General features: G+C 27.9%; 1 protein-coding gene across 1 annotated transcript in view; it reads left to right on the forward strand.

Moving 5' to 3' along the window:
- Positions 1-14,804, forward strand: part of LOC108693609 — a 21,559-nt gene extending 6,755 nt beyond the window's left edge. Inside the window, 10 exon segments of the mRNA XM_018202644.1 lie at positions 177-557; positions 2,911-3,138; positions 5,045-5,416; positions 7,107-7,484; positions 8,106-8,310; positions 8,586-8,742; positions 12,649-12,853; positions 13,283-13,663; positions 13,899-14,103; positions 14,610-14,804. Of these exon segments, the coding sequence (XP_018058133.1) occupies positions 177-557; positions 2,911-3,138; positions 5,045-5,416; positions 7,107-7,484; positions 8,106-8,310; positions 8,586-8,742; positions 12,649-12,853; positions 13,283-13,663; positions 13,899-14,103; positions 14,610-14,804 (2,707 nt within the window).
- The last annotated feature ends 1,691 nt before the right edge of the window (positions 14,805-16,495 follow it).

Genomic DNA, 16,495 nt, shown 5'->3' on the forward strand with positions numbered 1-16,495 from the left:
AGAGAGAGAGAGAGAGAGAGAGAGAAGGGAACAGAAAGATACATTTATATGTATATATAATATACATATAAATATATTTAATAGCATTATTACAAATTTGTCAAATTGGAAAATATAAGTTAACTTTGATTAATCATGAAAATTAATAAAATATAATTTCAATTCTACGTTTACAGATTGAGTTCAATAAAATATTTGCTTCTGGCGATGATCTCACTTACAGGCGTCATAATAGGATCAGTATTAAATATTATGCAGGAACAACTACCTTGTCGAATATGGTTGCCATTGGATTACAATGTGTCTCTAGTATTCTGGATTATATCTATTCAACAAGTTGTAGCTATAATTGCTGGCACTATCATAAATGTCGGTACGGAAACTCTAGTCTTTGGATTAATTTTAGAAACATGTGTCCAACTCGAAATTTTCGAAAATCGTCTTCACAAATTAATAAATAATAAAACAGTTAAATACCTAAAAAATGCATTTTGTTCGTTGAATGAGGATAAAACAGAAATATCAAAATGCATACGACATCATCTTAGTATTTACAAGTAAGTCGCTAATTGAGAATCCATTTTTATGCAGCAATCTTTTTATATATGTATTTAACTATTGGGAGTACAAATTAGTTCAGTCCGTTCAAAAATGCATTTATTTCAAAATAAAATGAATGAACAGATCAATTAAAATATTGTCCATCGCTGCCTACTACTTTTTCCCGTCTCTCAGGCAATTTTCGAATTTCATCTCGAAAAATGACGTCTTTGGAGGCGATCCAATTTTGGAGCCAATTTTCGATTTCTGCGAAAGAAGTGAACCGGTGACTTGCTGCATCCTTCGGAACAACTAGTAATCAGAAAGAGCAATGTCCGGAGAATATGGCGAGTGCGATAAAACATCTCATTTGAGCGTTTCCAAATATTTTATTACGACTTTAGTGACATGAGGCCGAGCATTGTCATGAAGAAGAATAACTTTATCATGTCTTTACTCGTATTCCGGCCGTTTTTCTCGCAATGCACGGCTCAAATGAATCAATTGTAGCTGATACCGATCACCGCAATGAAATCGCCAGGTTTCAGCAGTTCATAGTAAACAAGACCCTTTTGGTCCCACCAGATACAGAGCATGATCTTCGAACCATGAATGTTCGACCGTGTTGATGTTGAGGTCGATGACAACGATTGACCGGCCTTAGTGTAGTATTTTTTCTTCTTGGGGTTGTTGTAGAATATCCACTTCTCATCTCCAGTCACAATCCGATGCAAAAAACCTTTTCTCTTTCTGTTGTCTTTGAATCAGCTGTTCGCAAGTGAAAAAATCGTCTTTTAACGTCTCTCAATTTCAGTTCATAAGGCATCCAATTTCCTTGTTTTTGAATCATTCCCATGGCTTTCAATCGTACAGAAACGGTTTGTTGAGTTATCCCCAATGATTCTGCAAGCTCCTCTTGCTCTGATCTTCTTCGAGTAATGCCTCTAATTCTTTGTCTTCGAATTTTTTTGGCTGTCCAGAGCGAGGTTTGTCTTCAATGAGCGAGGTTTGTCTTCAATGAGCTGAAATCTCCATCCTTGAAACGTCGAAACCATTCTCTACATGATTTATCAGTTGGAGCAGTGTCACCATAAACTTCGACAAGCATTCGATGGGCTTCAGCCGCACTTTTCTTCCAATTAAAGCAGAAACTCAAAACCTCCCGCAAATGCTGCTTAGTTAATACAAAATTCGACATTTCAAACACAATAAAAATCAAGGTTTTTGTGACTCACTGTGACATGAAACTCAAAGCGATATAAACTGAATATTATTAGCAGATGTTTAATCTCTCTGAAACCGCCAAAATCACAGTAAACCATTCACAACAGCTGGAGCCATCTTTAGAGAAACGGACCGAACTAATTTGTACTCCTAATATGTAAAAGTATTTATATATTATTTAATTGTTGTGTTTCTAAAAATTGCAATTGATCGTAACAATACTTATTAATATTTTTATAAAAAATTGTTTAAGGTCTAAAGATAGTTATTATAAATAATTGATGCTATTTGGAAATAATAAATAACTATTATAAATACGATAAGAAAGCATCATCAATGTGTGATTTTATCGTTCTATTTACTACAACATAGATGTATATGGTATACGTATACGGAGAGTTCCAGAATGACCGCCAAATATTTTGTGCACAGCGGACTAATCTGAGTCAGAAAATCCTCTACCATTTTGCAATTTTCATAATAATTAAGATAATAAGATATTAATTACTAAAAATCGCCAAATATTGATTTTCAATAATTATTTTCCACTTAAATACTATCAACTTTACAGCAAGAGACAAAAATTGTTTATTTCCTTCTCATAAATTTTGAAAATTTTTACAGAATTTTTTATCAACTTTTTAGTTTTTTTTTGCATTTTTTTATTGGCAACTATTTTTACCAATATGAGAAAATGTAGTACTAAAAAACTTATGAAAATAAACAATTTTTATCTCTGTTTTTCTGTAAAATTGATAATACTTGAATAAAAAATTATCAAAGCCAATATTTGGCGATTTTTAGTTTAGTTAATCTTCCTTAACTAATTATGAAAATTGCAAAATGGTAAAGGACTTTTCGACTTAGTACATCCTATCTGCGAAATATTTCGCAGAGCGGTCACTCTGGGACATCCTGTATATGCTTATTATTATGTCGTAGTAATAATTGCATAGATATTATGCATAGATATTAATAATTGCATAGTACATACATGTACTTGCTTAAAACTAAAAAGTTTTTATTTCAATGAATACCATACACATAATTTTTCTATAAATTTAAAAATTGTATAAATTATATTATTCAATTATGTACAAGGATAGTAATTTATTGCAACACAGAACTAACATGGAACTATTACAGATATGCCAAAACGGTGAACGTTATATTTAATCAGGTACTGTTCGTTCAATTTTTCGGTAGTATATTGATATTATGTACATGTATATATTACCTATCAACGCACATTACGGAACTGTCTGGAATTGGAACTTTATTAGTATATATCATTTGCATGTTTGTACAAATTTACATTTACTGCTGGTCCGGAAACGAAGTTATGCTTAAGGTAACTTACTCTATTAAATATATGTATATATCTTACTAAAAATGATAGAAAAACAGCGAGTATATTTTCCTACAATTCAATACGAGTGAGATAATTTAACTTTCTTAGTAAATAAGGAATTACTTTATATACGAAAAAATACTTTATATACAAATATTCATTTATATGTGTGTTCATCAGTCTTGTATTATTTGATATGTACGTAATATAAAACTAATAATTGATAAGATTATACGGTATTATTATACAGCAATAATATTATATATGTTATGTTGGCAGAGTATAAGCATAGGAGAGGCTATATATTGTATGGATTGGTCACTATTATCCATTATCGAAAAAAAAGAATTGCTGATGATTATGATACGTAGCACAATTCCTATTAAATTCACTAGCAGCTTCATGATAACTTTATCTCTTCAATCTTACAGCAATGTTAGTAATATTATTACTTAGATTTTAAATAACTGGACAAATATTACGTATATTATATAATGTTTTGCGTTTAATGTTGGAGAACTTAATATTTGTTGAATACATTTGAAAACAGCTTGTATATCTAGCAAGTGTTTAATAGTTCATATTAATATATATTCTCTAATTTTTTTCAGATTTTAAAAACATCATACTCCGCATTTAACGTACTTCAAAAATAAAATACAAATAATATAAGAGTTTATTTGAGCATATTAATTATGTAGTTTTTCGCAAATTAATGACACTAAATTTTAAAATTTCTGTTTATGTATTTATTGCAACCTTAATATTCATTCTGGTTGTAGAAATGTTAACATGAATATACAAACACAATATAGACACAATGTAATGACAAAAGAATATTGTAATATATTTGATTTGATTTATAAGCAGCATTAATGCTTGTTTCAATACTAAAATAAAAAAAAAAATAATGTCTCAGTCTATACTTGTAATATGTTGCGTATGAGATATTTTCCTGCACATTTCCTGCTATACTTTGTAAATATATAGATAAGTAATTTGAAGAATATATCCTAAGTTTATTACACATCACTTTTATCGCATTAGAGGTTTGTATTTTTATATAATAAAATGAGAGGCTTTGCGAGAAATGCGATATTCCTTATAATTCCGATGGACATGAAAATTTTATCCAATGCAATAATATGCGTGACTGTAAAAGATCGCAATATCCCTCGATGGTTGCAAGTAGGAAAACTTTTACAATTAGAGTTACTACACTATTCACAAGTGCGGAAAAGAATATGCATTTCGTAATAAATGATTAAATGACATTATGTCGATTTTTTAATGATAGTAATTGAATACTAGGGTTGAGTACTAGGGTTGAAGAACACAAGATGTTGAAGAACGTAAATACATAGTCTATCGCAGGACATGTTCGATTACATTTAAATAAAATTTACTGACACAATAATAAAATAACATATTATATCAGTGTTAGTATTTGTCATTCCTATTATCACTAGCTAAAATTCTAAGAAGTGATATTTTCCGAAAAAGGTGCGCAATAAATATTTATAAATACCATTTTTGAAGTTGGGTTCACACAAATCATACGCAATATTATGATTAAATAAAGTCATCCAATTCGCAATCCGAGCGAGCAATTATATCCAATATATACATCAAATAAATAAAATTTATTTCAATCGGACAGTCGCATTCAGTGTGTGTGAGATTTAAATATTAATTTGTAATATTTTATGTTCATTAAAAAAGCATAATCTACTTCATAAAATATTATACAACCTTCTATATTAAATTCAATTTTTCTTAAACATGGTATACTCAAATTTAATTAGTATATTTCAGAAATTTCAGAAAAGATAATTTTCGCAACGTTTTAAACCACTTTTTTAGATACTTTATAAATAGAAAGAAGCTATACTTTTGTACAATATTTCGATAAGTTGTTTGAAAAGAAAGCAATCCAAATATGCAAATGCTTTCTTTAAATTTTTTTATATACACCGTTGGCGGTATATGGCGACCAGTTGAGTGGTCATCAAATGGTGCCAAGTTGCTATACAATGTATTTACTTTTATTATAATATCTTCGGAATACTTTTTGGTGTTAACTCAATTTATGGATATAGTTCTTATTGTCGATAATATCGATGATTTTGCCACTAATACTCTAATGTTCCTAACTATTGTTGCTGTATGTTGTAAAGCGACTGTCGTTGTGGTACGTCGAAATGCGATCATCAACTTAGTGCAAATATTATTGAAAGCACCATATAAACCTCGAGATGAGGATGAAGTAGCTATACAAACAAAATTTGATAAATTCATTAAGTAAGTTCATATCTTTCTTAAAACATCTTAATATTAAAGTATTATTATAACTTGAAATATTTATGCAGTAATTCAATTCGTATGTGTTCACATATTATTTCTTTAAATCGTATCAAATTTTATCAGCATTAGTTGTTTCAATAACAAATTATGTCCTTTAGTTTTTACATTTTGTTGACCATATATTTTAGAGCATACTTATATTTTTACAAATGTAGTAATTTTCTATTTTTTATCTAATTAATAAACTTTTAATCGAAGAAGTCTCCCTTCCAATATCATTTTAAATTATAGTAATAATTCGCAAAACGCATGTACAAAATAATTAAATATAATAATTATAAATATTATGATTATAAATATATTTCATTAAATTAAAAGTATTAGGTGCGCAACTTAATTCTCGGTCTCTATCGACCTCTATCTTTATCGATGAGTACCTATTCAAATTTACATATCTTTCCCGCCATATAATCATATTAGAGCGCCATCTTTAAATTTTCAAATGTACTAATTGTTGGCGATTGTACTACCTAACTTAAAAAAAAAAGTGTTAAAAGCAATGTTCGAGAAACAGCATTTGAGGCATTGCCTTCTTTTCGCTTTTCAATTAAAAAAAAGTGCTGCTGAAGCACAGGAAATGATTTGTTCGGCTTTAGGAGAAGGTGTTATTTCTTATACCTGTAAAAAGTGGTTCCAGCGATTTAAGAGTGGAAATTTCGACCTTAATGATAGAAAATGTCTGGGACAGCCAAAGAAAGTCAACAATGAGGAATTGGAACAACTTTTGGAATTCTTGTCGCACAGGAACAAGGCAAGAGTAACACGGCAAGCCATTTCTAAACGTCTACATAAGCTGGAGAGGATTCAAAAGGAGGGCCATTGGATTCCCCATTGGGTTCCCTCACAGTTCAGAACAAGCGTAAACGCTATGATATTGACTGTCATTGCTATCTCGATTCAAAAAGAAGGATTTTCTGCACAAGATTGTGACCTGTGATGAAAAATGGATTCTCCACGATAATCCAAAGAGGCGAAAATCGCGGGTTTATCTGAGACAATCTTCGAATAGTATTGCAAAACCGAATATCCACGCCAAGAAAGTGTTACTATGTATATAGTGAGATCAGCAAGACGTTATTCATTATGAATTGTTCCAATCCGATGAAACGGTTACTGCTCAACGTTATCAACAGCAACTGATTCAGTTAGTGACGCATTGGAGGAGAAAAGGTCTTACACCGACAAGGGAAGAAAGAAGGTCATCTTCCTTTAGGATAACGTGCGATTACACAGCAAAAACGACTTTGAAAACGATTACTGACTTGGACTGAGAAATTTTATCGCACCCGGCGTATCCTCCAGACTTCATTCCTTCAGATTATCATCTTTTTAAATCTTTACAACATCATCTGATTGATCATTTCACTTATGTCAAGGATGTTGAGAAAATATGTTCGAATTTATAAATTCAAAACAACCCTCTTTTTTCCGAAGTGAAATTTGGCAGCTTCCCGAAAGATGGCGCAAATGTATAGAAAACGAGGGAGATTATTTTGAAGATTAGGTAACTATTCGACTTTTTATAAATTAGTTTCAAGTTAAAAAAGGCCGAAAATTAAGCGCACCTAATATAAATAAATGCTGATAGAAGTTTATATAAAATTTCATCTCGATTCTACATTTGCAGATCATGTTCGATAAAATATTCACTTTTAGCAACAAGTTCCGTTACAGGCACTACAATAGGATCAGTACTAAACGTGATGCAAGGTCACCTGCCTTATCGAATATGGCTACCATATAATTACACTGTATCTATGTTTGGGATTATATCCATTCATCAGATTGTAACTTTAATTTTTGCCACCGTGATAAATGTGGGCACGGAAACCTTAATCTTCGGATTGATTTTACAAACGTGTGCTCAATTTGAAATTTTCAAAAGTCGTCTTCACAAGTTCATAACTAAAAAGACAGTTACATATCTCGGACACGCACGCTCTTTGTCGAATGAAGATAAAACATGGATATCGGAATGTATACGTCATCATCTCAGCATTTACAAGTAAGTCACGTAAGAATCCTTTTATGCATATATTATATAGTCTTTATGCATATATTCAGTTTGCTCTTTATATACGTATATGTGCATTACATATGCGCGCGCGCGCGAGCGCGTGTGTGTGTGTATGTGTATAAGTTTAAATAGCTATTATTTATTAAAATAAATTGTTAATATTTATGATGGAAAGTTATTCAAAATCAAAAGCTAATTCGAGTACTTCTATTTGAAATTATAAATGGGTTGTTACAAAACAATTGTTACAAAACAATTGTTAGAAAACAATTGTTATAGAAAGAAAATACAAAATATTCTCAAGGTGATTATATAAAGTACCCTTGGATGTTCTTGTGTACAAATTTTGACAGTACCTTCTGTAACATAAAGTAAGATAGAATAAGACAAAATTTTTATATAAACATAGGTCCTAAGATGCTACATTAAGAAGTTATGACAAAAATATAAAATATAAGAAACATTTTTTCTTGATCCTGTATTTCAAAATACTGTAAGCTCATATCAATACAAATATAAAATTTTCATATAATTGTTAAGAATACTATAAAATTATCAAAATAGCAATTGTTTCATTCATCTGAAATGATTAACATGAAACCATTACAGGTACGCCAAAACGGTAAACATCATATTCAACCAAATACTTTTCGTTCAGTTTTTTAGTAGTATACTGGTATTATGTACGAGTGTGTATTATTTGTCAATGCATATCAAGGAATTATCTGCAGCTGCATCCTTATTAATATATACTATCTGCATGTTTGTACAAATCTTCGTTTATTGCTGGTCGGGAAATGAAGTCATGCTTAAAGTAACTATTATATACGCTGTAATCCATATGAAATAAATACCTAACCGATTTTTTGAGATAATGGAAAATGGCGGGTATTTTTGAATAATCTATTTTTTTTACAAGAGTTTGCAAAATAATCTAACAAATTATTTGTCTACAACAAATTTGAATTATTTTATACTTGAATACAATAAGAATATATATAATGTATACATGAGCGTGTATAAGACTATAATGTTATTATAATTGTTCGATATTATTATGTAATAATAATTCTATTTATATGTTAATAGAGTATGAGTATAGCGGATGCTATATATCATATGAATTGGCCATTATTATCGATCAACGAAAAAAAAGGACTATTGATGATCATGATACGTAGCACAATTCCTGTAAAGTTCACTAGCAGCTTCTTGATAATTCTATCTCTTCAGTCTTACAGTAACGTTAGTATCGTTTGTCGAAATAAATATTTGGTAATAAATACAGTCAAATATATGAAGATTTACTATTTGATATTAAGAATATTTGTTGTATATGTACGAAAATACAATCGGAATAATAAATGCATAATCTTCCATGTATGTCAATGTTTTTTCTATTTTTCTTTCAGATTTTAAAAACGTCATATTCAGCATTTAATATTTTACAAAAGTAAAGTATAATAAATAACCAAAAATGTGTTTAAATATGATAAAAATGTAGTTTTTGATAAATTATAGTGACTTTAAATCTTATAACTTTTATTTACGTATTTACTTCCGGCCTTATTCCTTACATCAATTATTCGAATATTAACATATGCAGAAAAACACACATGCATGTACACGCACTAAATATATACACGTAACACATGAAATACATCCAATAATGCGTTTTAATATGTAAATAAAAATTGTTTTGAATCAGACGAATATAAAAATTTTAACCTGTTTTGTATATTACATTCTTTGCAAGCACACTAGAAGTAATTGATACTTTTCTAACTCATTTATCATACTTATGTAAGTGAATACGAACAAAAGATAAAAAATATTTAGATACATTATGCGTTATTTTTTTCGTTACATTATAATATATTTTTACACAATATAATAAGACAAATTTTTCGTTAACAGGAAATACAATCTAGCGCTTAAATGCCGATTATATGAAAAACCATATATATATATATAAATATTTCATTTGATAAAAATATGATAAAAATATGATAATGTTAAAAATTGTAAAAAATTCTGATCATTGCAAGTAAAATAATATTTAAAATAAAGCTTTTACACACACACACACACACACACACACACACACAGAAAATAATGTGCGTCGTAATAAATAACTTCGTGTTTACTAATAATGGTCTAGCGAGAAATGACTCAAATCGATTTCGAATTGACATTGATAAGATGATTTTGAAATTAATTTGATACCTAATCCCAATTTGACATCTAATTAGCAGTTCCTCGCTGGATAATGAATGGCTAATGAATGCTATTAATAGTTATATAAGAGTTTTACTGAAGCAAAGAAAAAATTATAGATATTTTATCGCGAAACGTACGTATAATCGATTACATATTCAGTAATCAGAATTTAATAATCTTTCTACACGAAGAAAGAAATTAAGAAGTAAATTATAGTGACTTTTATAATATCTAACAATGTAGGTGCTATTTGTTATGTTTTTTGTATATCTTGATATTATGCACAAGTATATTTTACGTTTCGACACATATTTCCGAGTTCAGAATTGCGACTTTGCTGATATTTGTCTGTTATACAAATTATATAATTATGTTCGTATAAAATTATATTCATCGATGGACCGTAAACGAAATCATGATCAATTCTCAAGGTAAATAACTGTATTCCGTAATCTCTTCTCATAGATACATCTTACAACTGATAAAACGAATACAATATTAATTATTTATGATTGTGTCAATATAGCAAACAAAGTGTCAATTTCCATAATAGATTATCTATTGCCCTCAAATCTATTATTCGTTCTATGATTACGGAAATTATAACTGTTCTCTAAATTGCTGTTAAATATATATGTGTGTGTGTGTGTGTGTGTGTGTGTGTGTGTGTGTGTGTGTGTGTGTGTGTGTGTGTGTGTGTGTGTGTGTGTGTGAGCGCATGTATTTTATATAAACGTGACTTTGTCAATTAAAATCGATAGTGATAGTGAATCCAATTACTTGGAACGATTAGAAATATAAATTAAGTAATAGAAATCAACAGAGGGCCGCACAAATTGAGGATATGAATGAAGTAATTTTCTTAGACATATACCTGATTATAACATAAAAATATCGGTAAATTTCTTCTATATATAGTAATAGATAAGAACAATTATGAAAAATATATAATATTTATTAAAAAAGTCTTATTGTTTCTTATTGTAATCTATGGTTTTAGTTTTTATACTTTAAACGAAATATTATCGATTCCTATTTTTTTCTACAATATTATTATCTGATGAAAGCGGATTTAATTGTTGGAGTACGATAGAAATCTTATAGTAACTTATTTTTCTTTATCGTTTTAAAATCAATTAATAACATATTAAAACTTGTTCTCGTAATCACTTATATATTTACAATAAAGGAATGTGAATGTATCTTATCCTACAAAAAAAAATCTTATAAAAAAAAGTTATTAATAATTTATCAATGATAGATAATTCCGAACATATTTTATCGTTAAATCACAACAGAAAATTTTTTCTATTCAGAGGAATACACTGCAGCTATCCTATTTACATCTTTATTTAAATAAAAAATGTATTTATTTATAATTTTTAATTATTTTATATGGTATATTCATTTTTAGAATTTAAATGACAATAATAATATATTGTACATTAAAGATATTTGTACTTCAACAAACTTGTACTTGTAAACAAAATTTAAATATGTATATTATATATATGTTATAATATAAATTAATTCTCTTATATCAGTACATGGATTATATACTCGATAATATTATATATACATACAAGCTATATTACAAATTGAACTTTAAATAGAGAAAACAAATATATCTATTAAATCAAAGATGTGATTCCATTTTAATTCCAGCTCTAAAATATATAGTGTAAAAAATAGGTATAGTATCATTTGCCATACTCACAATATTTAATTCCTAATTAAATTCCTACATTAGAAAATCAATGCACAATTCGAAATATATGTGTATTCGAAATATATGTATATATACGCGATTAATTAAATACATATGTATTTTCGCGAACACTTGCAATACTTTGCAGATACAGAGAAGTATCTTAAGAAATAGATTATATTTTAATTACACACTTTTATCGCCATACTGAGCTCTGCATTTTTATATAATAAAATAAGAGGCTTTGTGGAAAACATGATATTCTTTGTACTTCCGATGAAAATATGCAAATATTTTATTCAGCAGGAAACAATATGCGTGACCGTGAAGGAGGACATCCCTCGATAGATGGAAATAAGAAAACTTTTACAGTTATGATTATTATATTATTCATAACGATGGAACGAAAAGAACATACTCCCCATAATAAATAATTAAACGACGTCGATGTTTTAATAACTGTAATTAATGATTGACAAGACGTTGAAAAATGTAGATCTATAATATCATACTTACATAGTCTATCGCAAGACATGCTCGGTTACATTTAAGTGAAATTTAATGATACAATACAATAAAATAATATATTACATTAGTTTGTATTTATTAATTTTCTTACCACTAGAAAATTCTAAGAAGTAATATTTTCCAAAAAAAGTGCGCAATAAATACTTATAAATACTTCTTTTGTCGTATTCATACAAATCATGAACTATACCTACTGCAATTAAATAAAGTCATCCGATTTGCAATCAGCAATATCATTGGACGCAATTTGTAAGTTAAATAAAATTGATTGGAAGTGAACAGTTGCATTTAGTATTCAGTATGTAATTTAAACATTAATTTGCAAAATTTACTAAAAGCATAATCTATTTTATAAAATATTACACTAAAATTCTAAATTAAATTCAATTTTTCTTAAACAAAATAAATATATTCGAATTTAAATAATATTATTTCAGAAAAGATAATTTTTAAATCATTTTTTCAGATACTTTACATGTAGAAAGAAGAGATATTTTTGTACAATATTCGATAATCTTTGGAAAAAAAGCGATTTAAATATGCAAATATTTACTCTAAATTTTTTAATGTATACCATTGGCGGTATATGGCGACCTGTTGAGTGGTCATCAAATGGTGCTAAGCTGCTGTATAATATATTTACTTTTATTATAATATCTTCAGAATATTTTTTTCTGTTAACTCAATTTATGGACATAATTTTCATTATTAATAATGTCGATGATTTGGCTACTAATATTCTAATATTTTTGAGCATGGTGGCCGTTTGTTGTAAAACCACTGTTGTTGTGGTACGACGGAATGCGATCATCAACTTAGTGGAAGTATTGTTGAAAGCACCATACAAACCTCAAGACGAAGATGAAATAATAATACAAACAAAATTTGATAGATTCATTAGGTGAGTTCATATCTTTATTAAAATGTCCTGCACAAATTTAATTTTTTTGCGTTTAACACATACTATTATTATATTGTACTATTATTATATTGTCCAAAATTAGCATTGCTTATTTCTATAACAAATTATGAGTGCTTTACCTTTTGCTATGTCTTGTTGATTATATATTTCAGAATATTCTTATATTTTTTAAAAAATAAAAATAAAAATTTTCTATTCTCTGTCTAATTAATCAATGTTTAGTTGAAGAAGTTTCCTATTTCAATATCGTTTTAAATTATAGTAATAATTCACACAACACATGTACAAAATAATTAAATATAATACAGTCATTATAAATCTTATGATAATAAATTTCATTATAATAAAAGCATAAATAAATGGTGATAAAAATTTATATAAAATTTTATCTCGGTTCTACATTTGCAGATCATGCTCGATAAAATATTCACTTTTAGCAACAAGTTCCATTACAGGCGGTACAATAGGATCAGTATTAAACGTGATGCAAGGTCATCTGCCTTATCGAATATGGTTGCCATGTAATTATAATGTATCTACGATATTTTGGACTATATCTATTCATCAAATGGTAACTACAATTTTTGCCACCATGATAAATGTTGGCACGGAAACCCTAGTCTTTGGATTGATTTTACAAACATGTGCCCAGTTTGAAATATTGGAAAATCGTCTTCACAAATTAATAATTAATAAAACAGTTAAATATCTAGGACATGCAAGCAGTTTGTTGAATGAAAACAAAGCAGATCTATCAGAGTGCATATGTTATCATCTCAGCATTTACAAGTAAGTCACTTAAAGCTCGATCTATAATTGCGTAACTATAAATGATGATATTTGTAAAAATGGATCAATCACAATTGAAGAGAAGAATATTCGTATTATATAAATACCTTAACAGATTGTACAGATCCTATAATATGTCTAACTTATAATGTAACTTATATATAAGTAATTTGTAAAATAACTTTCCTAATTCTGCTCATACATGTAATGCAGAGTTAACATAAAACTATTCCAGATACGCCAAAGCGGTAAACGTCACATTCAACCAAGTACTTTTCGTTCAGTTTTTTAGTAGTATACTCGTATTATGTACAAGTGTATATTACTTGTCAATACATATTAAAAACCTTTCTGCAACTGCATCTTTTTTAGCGTATACCATTTGCATGTTTGTACAAATCTATTTTTACTGCTGGTCCGGAAACGAAGTCATATTTAAAGTAATTATCATGCATATTCTATAATTCATTCAAAAGTACCCATACAAAAAAGGTGTATTTTTTTACTGATTTTGAGTATAATCAACGTGATGCTATAAATGTTTTAAAATGTTTTTTGATTGGTCTATTTATAAAATTTTTTTCTTCTGATTGGTCCATCAAACGCTTCAAAATATTTGTAGCGAAACTTTGATCATAATCTTTGTGAGTTAATTAAAATAATAATGGATGTTTTTGTACAACTCAACTAAGATTTTACAAGATAACATAACAAATATGATTTGCCCAACAAATTTGAACTATGCTGTACTCAATTGCGATATAAGAATATTCATTTTCTTACATATGAATTATATTTAATATAATGCATAAACATGCGTGTACCCTCGCACAAGATTATAATAATATTATTAAGATTATTCAATATTATTAATATGTATAATAACTCTAATATGTATTATTAATATGTATAATTAATGTAATAATAACTCTACTTATGTTAACAGAGTACGAGCATAGCAGACGCTATATATAATATGAATTGGCCATTATTATCAATCAACGAAAAAAAAGGATTGTTGATGATTATGATACGCAGTACAATTCCTGTAAAATTCACAAGTAGCTTCTTGATAACTTTATCCCTTCAATCTTATAGCAACGTTAGTATGATTTGGTGTCAAAATAAATATTTGACATAGTATGTCAAAAACGTGAAGATATACTGTTTGATATTATCGATATTTGTCGCGTACATACAAAATACACTCGAAACATAAATGTATGATCTTCCGTAAACGTATATCAACATTTTAATTTTTTTTTCAGGTCCTGAAAACGTCATATTCAGCATTTAGCGTTTTACAAAACTAAAATATTTATAATCAAAAATATATATGAATACTGCAGTATAAGAGTGCAGTATTGCGTATAGTATAGTATATTGAGTATAATATATTGAGTATAGTATAATTTTTAGTATGATATAATTTTTTTAAATACAGTTTTGATAAATTAACTATAACTTTAAATCTTATAATTTTATTTCCTCATTTATTTTTTTATTTCTAACATTATTCCTTGTTTTAATTATTCGAATATGATACATGCGGGGACAGGCACGCACATATACACGTATATACTAAATGTATACATGTAACACAATGTAATACATGCAATAATATGTTTTAATATAAAAGCAAAAATCATATTAAATGGAATGTTAATTAAATTTAAAAAAAATATAATTTTTTTTATACGTTACTTATGTTACTTCGATATTTTTTTATGAATTACATCCTTTATTAGAAATAATTCACAATTTTCCAATTCACTCTCCAACATACTCTCTACATTTAATTTCTAATTAAATTCTTACACTAGAAAATCGGTGCACAATTCGAAATATATATATGACTGTTATATTTTCCCGAACACACAATTGCCATATTTTGCAGATATATACAGAGAAGTAACTCAAGAAACCTATCAGAAAAAAATTTATTACACATCACTTTTATCGCTGGATATTGTATGTAATAAACTTATATGTAATAAAGAGAGACTTTGCGGAAAATATGATATTTCTTGTATTTCCGATGAAACATGAAAACATACAAATATTTTATTCAATAGGAAATAATATGCTTGATCGTAAAGGACGATACCCCTCATTAGAAATAAGAAAACTTTTATTATTACGTTATTATATTCACAAGAACGCAAAAGACATGCACTCCATAATAAATGACTAAACGATCCACGTCGACTTTTTAATGACCGTAATTGATAGTACTGCGGTTGACAAGACGTTGGAGAATAAACTGTACGTAGTCTATTGTAAGACGTGCTCGGTTACATTTAAATAAATTTAACATATTTGAAATATACATAAATGAAATTTAAAATAACATATTATATCAGTGTTAATATTTGTTAATCCTATTATTACTAGCTAAAATTATAAGATATTTCGAAAAAGGTGCGTAGTAAATATATACAAATACTACTTTTGCAGTTGTAATCGCACGAATCATACACTATACTGTAAATAAGTAAAGTCATCCGCAATTCGTATTGTCATTGTACACAGTTTGTAAGTTAAATAAATTTATTGTAAGTGAACAGTCGCAATTGATAATCAGTATATGATTTAAACATTAATTTGTAATCCTTACTAAAAGCATAATCTATTTTATAAAAAATTATACTACCTTCTAAATTAAATTCAATTTTTCTCAAACATAATAATATATTCGAATTTAATTAATATATTTCAGAAAATATAATTTTTTTAAACATTTTTGTTTTAAACATTTTTAGATACTTTATATGTAGAAAGAAGCTATACTTTTGTACAACATTCGATTAGTGTTTGGAAAGAGATCCAATT

Source organism: Atta colombica, unplaced genomic scaffold (genome assembly GCF_001594045.1).
Source record: "Atta colombica isolate Treedump-2 unplaced genomic scaffold, Acol1.0 scaffold96, whole genome shotgun sequence".
In the NCBI taxonomy this organism is placed as follows: domain Eukaryota; kingdom Metazoa; phylum Arthropoda; class Insecta; order Hymenoptera; family Formicidae; genus Atta; species Atta colombica.